The sequence below is a fragment of the Gigantopelta aegis genome, chromosome 5 (assembly GCF_016097555.1).
Source record: "Gigantopelta aegis isolate Gae_Host chromosome 5, Gae_host_genome, whole genome shotgun sequence".
Classification (NCBI taxonomy): domain Eukaryota; kingdom Metazoa; phylum Mollusca; class Gastropoda; order Neomphalida; family Peltospiridae; genus Gigantopelta; species Gigantopelta aegis.
In genome coordinates, this window is record NC_054703.1 from 25,104,470 (window position 1) to 25,115,717 (window position 11,248).

Consider the following 11,248-nt stretch of genomic DNA (forward strand, 5'->3'; position numbering starts at 1 on the left):
CCGTCTCGTACGCTTATGCTCCCCCACCCCATTTGTTTGAACTCAAGTGTCGCTCTTAAAGGGACATTCCTGAGTTTGCTGCACGTTTTAAGATGTTATCGACTAACAGACTTTATAACGAATGTAATTACATATCAAATATATTTTTCTGCATAAAATATTAGTGGCTGTATATTAAACGTGTTTCTGATCGTTATAATATTTGTACTAGGTTAAATGTAATCTTATTTTCTAAAATATACTTTTTTTGTACATACCAAATTATTTGAAGACAAAATCTAGTTTGGGCTTTTTACAAATATTAAGACGACTAGAAACACATTGAATATGCAGACACTGATATTCTAAACAAGAAAATATATTCAATATGTAAGTTTAATCGTAGAAATATTTTATTAGTCGAAAACATCTTACAATGCAGAAAACTCAGGAATGTCCCTTTAAATACACGTGTGTGGGGGTGGATTTATGTACTCGTTCACACATCTCTTACTGTAACTGAAAAAAAGAAGAAAAAAAAAGTTTTTCAACGCAAACAGACTTACAAGCGATCGCTTTGAAGTGGCAGTCATCCTACAGACAGTTAAGTAAAAGTTTGTTTTGTTTAACGAGTCCACTAGTGCACACTGACTGGATGTGAAACAATTTGTAACTTTAACATATACCAACTCTTACAGAAGAAATCCGCTAAATTGTTTCCATTAGTAACAACGAGCAGAGTTTCTGTCAGAGGGTAAAACGGGTATGGCGCCATACCTAACAAAATTTGCAGATTTTGTTTTTAAGTTAAAGGGACAATCCTGAGTTTGCTGCATTGTAAGATGTTTCTGACTAATAAAATATTTCTACGATTAAACTTACACATTAAATATATTTTCTTGATTAGATTATCAGTGTCAGTATATTCAATGTGTTTCTGGTCGTCTTAATATTTGTAAGAAGCCCAAATTGAATTTTGTCTTCAAATAATTTCGTACGTACTAAAAAAAACTAATTAGGAAATAAAATGAAATTTAACCTAGTACAAATATTAGAACGATCATAAACATGTTTAATATACAGCCACTAATATGTAATGCAGAAAAAATATATTTGATATGTAATTACAATCGTTAAAAAGTCTGTTAGTCGATAACATCTTAAAACGTGCAGCATACTCGGGAATGTTCCTTTAAACTTTTGACAAAACTAAATACTCTTATCATAACTGTATGACTTTCTTAACGCTAATCCTGAACTTTTCTTTCTGGGTTAGGCCCCCCATACCCACTATCGATTCCATATCCAAAAGTTTCTTTCTGGCAGAAAAACTGACAAGCGATCTTTTTTTTTTTATATGCACCATCCCCACACACAAGGGATAATATACCATGGACTTTGATATACCAGTCGTGCTGCACTGGCTGGAACGAGAAATAACCCAATGGGCTCACTGATGAGGGTCGATCCTAGACTGACTGCACATCAAGCGAACACTTTACCACTGGGCTACTTAATAAGTACGGAAAAGCACCTAGAAATCCGACATAGTTGAATGTCTTCATGATCAACTTTTGGGGCGAGACGTAGCCCAGTGGTAAAGCGTTGGCTTAATGACCGGCCTCGGTGGCGTCGTGGTTAGGCCATCGGTCTACAGGCTGGTAGGTACTGGGTTCGGATCCCAGTCGAGGCATGGGATTTTTAATCCAGATACAGACTCCAAACACTGTGTGAGTGCTCCGCAAGGCTCCATGGGTCGGTGTAAACCACTTGCACCGACCAATGATCCACTGGTTCATCAAAGGCCATGGTTTGTGTTATCCTGCCTGTGCGAAGCACAAATAAAAGATCCTTTGCTGCCTGTCGTAAAATACGAGCCTATATGGCGACAGCGGGTTTCCTCTAAACAGCAATGTCAGAATTACTGTGTTTGACGTCCAATAGCCGATGATTAGATAAAAATCAATGTGCTCTAGTGGCGTCGTTAAATAAAACAAACTTTACTTTGCTTTTAATGCGTAGTTGGTCTGGGATCGATTCCCGTCAGTGGGCCCATTGGGCTATTTCTCTTTCCAGCCTGTGCACAGCAACTGGTATATCAAAGGCCGTGGTATGTGCTCTCCTGTCTGTGGGATGGTGCATATAAAATATTCCTTGAAAAGAGTAGCCCATGAAGTGGCGACAGCGGGTTTCCTGTCTCAATATCCGTGTGGTCCTTAACCATATGTCCGACGACATGCATCTGTAGCCGTAAATAAAATGTGTTGAGTGCGTCATTAAATAAAACATTTCCATCGTGAATCAACTCTCCTATGTAGGTACAGAACCTGACGGTGAGTTTTGCCTGCGTATTACCATAGTTACGGCAATTTCAATTTGATGTCTAATGCTAGCGTCAGACTACCAACCGTCACGACGGAGTTGGCCAACTCGCCGATCTTTCGACTTCTACGACTGTCCATTTGCTAGTCTGAGCACTCTTACATTTGTTTCATTTCAACTGATTTTCGTGCTTATATACAACCAAGTTTCAAGCACGCTGTTGTGGGCACACACCTGAGCTATTTGGGTTGTCTGTCCAGGACAGTGGGATAGTTGTTAAGTGGCTAGTGAGAGAGAAAAGGGTGTAGTGGTCCTACACCTACCCAATGAGTTGTTAAAACTTGCTTTGGGAGGGAGCCGGTACCGGACTGCGAACTCTGTACCTGCCAGCCTTATGTCTGATGGTTTAACCACGATGCCACCGAGGCCGGTACAATATTTCAAATTGTTAATCTGAGCGCGCCCGCGTAAGTTGGGAGTGTGTGGGGTTGGGGGGGGATTACAACGCAACTATAGAGTTGGTGAACCCCGTCGTGACAATTGATAATCTATGCCAAGCATAACGTGGTTATTTCGACACTTGGTCAAAAGAGCTGAAAGTTAAACACGAACGTCTACACGGGGTGCTATTCTGAACACAGAAAGGTATATTTTATATGCACATTCCCATAGACAGGGCAGTACATACCACATCTGATGTACCCGTTGTAATACCACCCTTATGCTTACTTGTCTTGTATTCCCGGTTGCAGGTACGTACATTTGTGTCCACTTACGTGTGTGCGCATCTGAGAGGCACACACACACACACACACAGAGAGAGAGAGAGAGGGGGGGGGGGGGGGGAGAGGGGGGGGGGGGGGGGGGAGAGGACTGAGGTGAGAGAGAGAAAGAAAGAAGATGGGGGGGGGGGCAAAGAGGGGCAAAAAGATAGAGAGGGGAGGCGCAGATATAGATGGGGAGAAGAGAGAAAGACAGAGATATAGCTATATTGACAGAAAGGGAGAGACAGAGATGGCGAGAGAAAGAGACGAGACGGAGAGAGATGAGGATAGGAGTGGGAAACATGGGATGAAGAGAGAGAGACAGACAGACAAAGAGACGGATAGAGACAGAGAAAGAGAGAGAGATTGGCGGAAGAGACTGGTAGAGAGAAAGATGAGATAGACTGTTGTATGCGCCGACCTTCCCGAATTTTTCTACGGGACTGGGCGGCAACTACACCGCCCCACTAGTACATTTATGCCGCCGACTGACATTAACAGATTGTAAGTAGCTTACAGTATATGGCAGCTTAATATGTTACGTGTAAAAATGTCTTTAGGCCTAATGTTTGTAAACTAGAGTGGACAGCGCGCTTTCCTGATGCTGCTGTTTCAGGACAGATATAAGCCCAATCTAATTAAAATTAGCTCCACTATTACATGTGGATCTAACAGCAGTCCGTTGGAGCTCATGTCCAGTTGACCTTTCATTCGACCAATCAAAACCTTACTTGCAAAATCATGCCAGTGATTTGAAAAGAATATGAAAACATTCGGGATTATGCCGAGGGTATACGAAATAATTCGGGTGAATTACTAAGTATGCCGGAAACTAATTGCAATATAAAATTTTATATAAAATTTGTTTCAAGACTAAAAAAAACCTTGATGGTATAGCCATAAAATCTGTTTATACTAGTATACAATCCAACGTTTATTATTGCACTTTTCCCCCTGTTTTTTCAATGTTGAAATAGACCAACAAGTTCGCCTATTACATAGTCTCGCCCGATATTTTTAGAATTTGTATGCTCCCGAATAACGCTATAAAAGACGAAGTGTAATTGGTCGATATTTAAATTGTTATTTATAGATGAAATGTCACCTAGACATGGGAGTCCACACAATGCTGTTAGATCTACTGGCTAGACCCAGTAGAGCTAAATTTAATCAGATTGGACATAAGCCCTACACAAACATAATATCCCAACTGGCCTCGGTGATGTCGTCGTTTAGCCATCAGACATAAGGCTGGTAGATACTGGGTTCACAGCCCGGTATCGCTCCCACCCACAGCGAGTTTTAATGACTCAGTGGGTAGGCGTCAGACCATTACACTATCTTCTCTCTCAATAACCACTAACAACTAACCCTCTGTCCTGGACAGACAGCCCAGATAGCTGAGGTGTGTGACCAGGATAGCAGGCTTGAACCTCAATTGGATATAAGCACGAAAATAAGTTGAAATGAAAAACGAACAGAATATCCAATTAATACAGCTCAAATTACGTCAAGATCTTTGCGTAATTTTACAGGGGTAGTTGTGCTAGCGTTATTATTATATGGGGTGGGGTTGGTAATATACCAAATACAATATTTTGCGTTTGGTAATTGTTGAACAGCCCTTTCTATATAAATTGTAAAATGTAGCGAGCGAATGGCAAAATCAATTTTATTTCAACAAAGGCGAACCCGATAACAATAATTGTAATGTAAAGATGATGGTTATAACCAGGACCCATATTCACATCGTAATCCTAGTTTTACGTAAACTTAAGACTGAAGAGCTATTCACGAAACAACGTAAACGTAAGTTACGTGTAAAGTTGGACGTAAACATAAAGATTAAAGTTTGCTGCATTGTAAGATGTTTCTCTTAAAGGGACATTTCCGAGTTTGCTGCATTGTAAGATGTTTCTCTTAAAGGGACATTCCCGAGTTTGCTGCATTGTAAGATGTTTCCGACTAATAAAATATTTCTACGATTAAACTTACATATTAACTACATTTTCTTGTTTAGAATATCAGTATCTGTATATTCAATGTGTTTCTGGTCGTCTTAATATTTGTAAGAAGCCCAAACCGGATTTTGTCTTCAAATAATTTCTTACGTACGAAAAAATATTTTTTAGGAAATAAAATGAAATTTAACCTAGTACAAATATTAGAACGATCAGAAACACGTTTAATATACAGCCACTAATATTTTATGCAGAAAAATATATTTGATATGTAATTACAATTGTTAAAGGGTCTCCGTTAGTCGACAACATCTTAAAAAGTGCAGCAAACTCAGGAATGTCCCTTTAAAAGCGTGCCTCCAGTTACAACTAACGCTGCACGTAAGTCGTGTACTTGCAATAAATCCAGCACGATTGTCGTTATTTACTATTATTTGTGGAAAATGGCAGCATTCCCAATAATTGAAGCAGTTTGCGATGGCGAACGCCCACGATGTTTTCGACTCGGCCACATTTCTCCTGAGTTATCTTTTCCTTTTTAAAGAAATGTTCTTAAGTTCGTACCAAAACGCGGATGATGACAGATACCAAAATGCCATCGTTCGCAGTGTTATAACAATATTGTTAGCAGCAGACAACAAAAAAATGCGTTTTTGCGCATTTGTTATTTATCCGGTTGCCATCGTTTCTAATGTTTGGGGGGGGGGGGGGGGGGGGGGGGGGGGGGGGGCGGGGGGGGGGGGGTTGGGGGGGGGGGGGGGGGGGGCGGGTGGTATTTCTCCGGTGAGAGAGTTACAATCGTAGATTTACGTCCAACTAAGTCATGTTTACGTTTACGACCATCTTTGAGAATAAGGTGCTTCTTGCACGTAAACGTAAATCTACGGCAGACGTAAGAGCTAGTCGTAGACGTAACTTTACACCTTTTCGTGAATATGGGTCCAGGAGTTATTGGACAATAAGGCACGTCTGTTAAGTGTTGCGGGTCCGGCAGTGTTCAAACCAATAATCGTCTACTTTAGAGCACATCTTGAAAAAAAGAAAATTCAGTCTGAAATAAAATAAAAACAAATCTTGAGTAAATTAAAAATAATATTAATAATCGAAATATAACAACGACAATAACAATAATAATGATGATGATGACAATAAAATTTAATAATAAAAAAATAATAATACTGAAAAAAAAAATAAGAAGAAGAAAAAAAAGAAAAAAAAAACATTAAAAAAAAATATCACTACTAATACGGTACTGGGCTGCGTACCCAGTACCTACCAGTCTTATATCAGTACTGGAGTTCAGTATTCAAGTCCATCCCAAATGTCACTTACTTGTTTCTTCGCTGGTCGTTACTGTCTCAAATTTGACCTGACTTTGACCTGCATTGTTGAAGGATCGTATTGAGATGACATATTCGGTGGCAGGTTCTAAAACACGAACGAAGATATAAATGTATTGACGTGTATCAGACAAGCTGTAAAGGATTGTGTTTTGAAATCTACTACTCACACAGTCAAATTAAATATTTTACATTGAACGAAATAAAACCATGAACAAAAGCAATTATTTACTTTAAATGTATCCTATAAACCTTCAACAATGCATAAAATGCAATTCCATGGAAGATATTATTAAAAAAAAAAAAAAAAAAAAAAAAAAACCCACCAAAATCAAAACCACAAAAAACCACACACACAGTATGTGTATACACATCAACATTTTTCTAATTTAGCAGATTCGTCAGGTTTTGCCCCCCCCCCCCCCCCAAAAAAAATAAAGACTACATACATACATGTAAGTAACTAACAATGCAATTAGTGTATTTGCATAATTGCATAACGTGACACTATACACATAAGACCGGCCTCGGTGGCGTCGTGGTAGGCCATCGGTCTACAGGCTGGTAGGTACTGGGTTCGGATCCCAGTCGAGGCATGGGATTTTTAATCCAGATACCGACTCCAAACCCTGAGTGAGTGTTCAGCAAGGCTCAATGGGTAGATGTAAACCATTTGCACCGACCAGTGATCCATAACTGGTTCAACAAAGGCCATGGTGTGTGCCATCCTGCCTGTGAGAAGCGCAAATAAAAGATCCCTTGCTGCTAATCGGAAAGAGTAGCCCATGTAGTGGCGATAGCGGGTTTCCTCTCAAAATCTGTGTGGTCCTTAACGTCTGACGCCATATAAACGTAAATAAAATGTGTTGAGTGCGTCGTTAAATAAAACATTTCTTTCTTTCTTTCTATATACACATAAACAATGAAACGAGAAAGACAAAACGAAGGATACATAGAAGAGAAAAGAATACATTACAAAAAAGATGAAAACTAACAGACCAGTTAAAAAAAAAAAAAAAGAGAGAGAGAGAAGAAACCAGCTTACGTAGATTGCGTATTGTGTAGTGGTGTGTACTGGGGTCAATGGTCAACTGGTACACGTCTGGTCTTCCTCTACCGTAACCCAGCACATAGCCACGCACAAGTATGTCGTCGGGTGTTGAAGGCGGGGCCCAAATGACCTCGATAGAATCTGCGTTCGGTTCCACCAGCAGATGAGCTATTGCAGGAGGGACGTCGTACTCTGTGTAAACTGACAAACAAAAACATCACAGTATGAAAAATGTCAGGGGCGTGCGCAGGAAATTTTGCAGGGGGGGGGGGGGGGGAGGTCGAGGCATGATTGATGGTAAAGATAGTCGTGTCGCCTGCTTATTCATTTCCCCCACAGGTGTGATGATAACATCTCAGTACTTCCATATCCATTCACAGGAATGTAAAAAATCGGGATATAAAAAAAAAAATCGTCTTGAGCAGGGGGGGGGGGGGGGGGGGGGGTCGACCCCCAACCCCAACCCACCCCCCCCCCCCCCCCCCCCCGCGCACGCGCCTGAGATATATAATACATAAACCAACAAGGAAGGAAGGGAATATTTAATTTATGACCATGGAACTTGTTTTAAATGATAGATATCAGGACCCATATTCACAAAACATCGTAAGCCTAGTTTTACACGTAAACGTAAATCTACGACTGAAGAGCTATTTACGAAACAACGAAAACGTAAGTTAGGCCTACTTGTAAAGTTGGACGTAAATATAAGAGTGCCCCCGGTTACAACTAACGCTGCACGTAAGTCGTGTACATATAATACATCAAGCACGATCGCCGTTATTTACTATTATTTACGGAAACTGGCAGCATTTCCAATAAATGAAGCAGTTTGCGATGGCGAACGCCCACGGATTTAATATATTTTTGTTGGTGATCGAACGGATGTTTTCGACTCGGCCAATTTTTCCTGAGTTATCTTTTCCTTTTTAAGAAATGTCCTCTAGTTCATACCAAAACGCGTATCCTTAACAATACCAAAATGTCATGGTTCGCCGTTCGCGATGTTATTGTTAGCAGACGACAAACGAAATTGAGTTTTGCGCATTTGTTATTTACCCAGTAGCCATCGTTTCTAATTTTTGTTGTTGTTTTTTAATTTCTCCAGTGAGAGTGTTAAATCGTAAATTTACGTCCAACTAAGTTACGTTTACATTTACGACCGCCTTTGAGAATAAGGTGCTTCTTACACGTAAACGTAAATCTACGGCAGACGCAAGTGCTAGTCGTAGACGTAAATTTACACCTTGTCACGGGGATCCTATAATACCCGTAACTGAATAAAACACGATTATCCAAATATTTCTCCTAACTGTATATCTATTAGATCTCTCTGTGTCGGGCAGTCCAATACCCGAGTGGATCGGCTCTAGGTATAATCAGAGATATGATCTTATATAAATATGTATAATATATAGCACGTTTAGTTCACTAGAAAACACAACAAAACACAATACACTTTGGAATCTGTATTAACACTACGCTGACAAATGTACTTGCCGCAGTAGTTAATTAACAACAACAAATAATAACAACCTAGAACTAATCACTTAATTAGTTAATCACTAGGTGTCTAGTTTACGCAGTATTCTAATCACTTCACCGTGATACAACACACACACGTGTGATAATTGAGAAACGCTGCCAGGGGAACTTAATTAATAAAGGAATTACAACTCTATTCCTAACTGGTTCATTTTTAATTAACCCTTAACTACTCATTCAGTAACCTTGTAATACAGAATTAATACTGGTACCTATCACAATAAAGACAATAACCTACAGTTTACCTAGGTCCTTTAGGATGACTTGCTAAGCTTTATATTACCAAATACTCGTATACAAATATTAGACAGTGAAGCCTACAATTTACTTCGTCAGATTACCGGAAAAAAAGGGGTTAAAGGAGGGAAAGAAAAGACACTGTCTAAATAATATTGGTATAATACAGTATTAAAATATTTAAAGTCACATCAATCACATCAAGGTTATACAACAGAGCAGAAAAATATATTTACCAGTCCAGTCGGACTGCGTTCCCCGGGAGCCTTCCAATGTTTCTCCTTGATATATCTAAAATCCTATCTATTTATTCAAAAATCTCAGAGACAGCGAATATCGCCTGGGGGGCACAACGTGGTACCTCACCTATCATGTGAAATTCCCACAACTCCCAGAGTCGGTATATTTTCTTAGATGACCAGACTAACTGTCGCCATTTCGCCAGCAATACCCTGGTCATAAACCGCACTACCGGAGTTATTACGTAACTATTGGCCACATGGCCTCCACACCTGCTCTAAGTGCATATTGGGAACAGCTCGACCACCGTCGCGCGGGGGTATTACGTAACCAAGCCGCACACGGCCCTCTAAAACAATTAACATCGCCAGAGGCGAAAAGACAAGAACATGTTCCGTCACACACCTTTTTGTGAATATGGGTTCTGAGGCCTTATTCACAAAGCGTTCGTAAATATTTGCGTTGCGCACACGCAAGTAACCACTTATGATGTAGTTACGTACACGTCAGATTTGCGTTAAGTGATATTCACAAAGCACACCTAGAGTTCATTTATCGATTTCGCACGATACGAACACGCATCGGTCATGCACGTGGGTTTTGCACGTGCGTCTAACCATAATGTTACATTCATAACACAATCAAATATGTCTGAAGAACCACCCAAGAAGAAACGGAAACAAAATTTCACAGTACATGAAATTGAACGTCTCTTGGAGTTAATCGAGAAAGACTATGAGGTGATTAGTGGCAAATTTAGTGACATTGTTACACTCAAGAAAAAACAAGAAGCGTGGCAAGAAATATGTAGAAAAATAAACGCGACTTCACCATGTCTACGAACAGTGGGTGAAATTTAAAGTTAAGAAAAAAGCTAATAAGGAAAAACAAGAATATTCCAAAACTGGCAACACGCCCCACCAGGCTGCCGATCTTTCAAACGCTGACCAACGAGTCATTGGCCTCCTAGGAATTGCCAGGGTGTTTGGCATAGAAGGTGGTGTGGATACCCATACAGCAGACAGACCTAACGACTCTAGCACAACCTCATCCAAACCCACAAAGTTAATTATTTTTATGTTTTTAGTTACAATTTTCTCGTTCCAGCCAGTGCTCCACAACTGGTGTAACAAAGACCTTGGTATGTACTATGGGATGGTGCATATAAAAGATCCCTTGCTGCTTTATCAAAAAGAGAAGCCTATGTGGCGGCAGTGTGTTTCCTCTAAAATACATATGTCTGAATGACCATATTATGTTTGACGTCCAATAGCCGATGATAAGATGAAAATCAGTGTGCTCTAGAGGCGTCGTTAAATAAAACACACTTTACTTTTAGTTACAATTTTCCCAAATAACGAGGTGTGGTGTGGTCACAATTGATATTATAAATATAACGTCTTATAAATGATAAACAAGTAAAAATAAATTAAACAACATAACTATAACGTTTATATATGTGTGTGATGTATGTATGTGATGTATGTATGTGTGTATGTCTGTGTGTATGTATGTGTGTGTGTATGTATGTATGTATGTATGTATGTATGTATGTATGTATGTGATGTATGTGATATGTGTATGTTTGTGTTTGTGTGTATGTATGTATTTGTGTATGTATGTGGGAGCGGAATCTAGCTCAGTCGCTTGAGGTGCTGAGGTCGCAGGATCGATCCTCCTCGGCGGATGTCTAACACTGGTCTTTTTTCCGTTCCAACCAGTGCACCACGACTGGTACAACAAAGGCAGTGGTATGTACTATTCTGTCTGGAAAGTGCACATAAAAGATGCCTTGCTGCGTATCGAAAA

The 11,248-nt window shown here is 39.9% G+C and overlaps 1 protein-coding gene across 1 annotated transcript in view; it reads right to left on the minus strand.

Annotated features, from left to right (window-relative positions):
- Positions 1–5,801: 5,801 nt before the first annotated feature.
- LOC121373242 (neogenin-like) overlaps positions 5,802–11,248 on the minus strand; it is a 25,241-nt gene continuing 19,794 nt past the window's right edge. Inside the window, exons 4-6 of the mRNA XM_041499749.1 lie at positions 7,412–7,618; positions 6,359–6,454; positions 5,802–6,077 (exon numbers count right to left, since the gene is read on the minus strand). Of these exons, the coding sequence (XP_041355683.1) occupies positions 6,073–6,077; positions 6,359–6,454; positions 7,412–7,618 (308 nt within the window). The 3' untranslated portion in view covers positions 5,802–6,072. The remainder of the gene's footprint in view (positions 6,078–6,358; positions 6,455–7,411; positions 7,619–11,248) is intronic.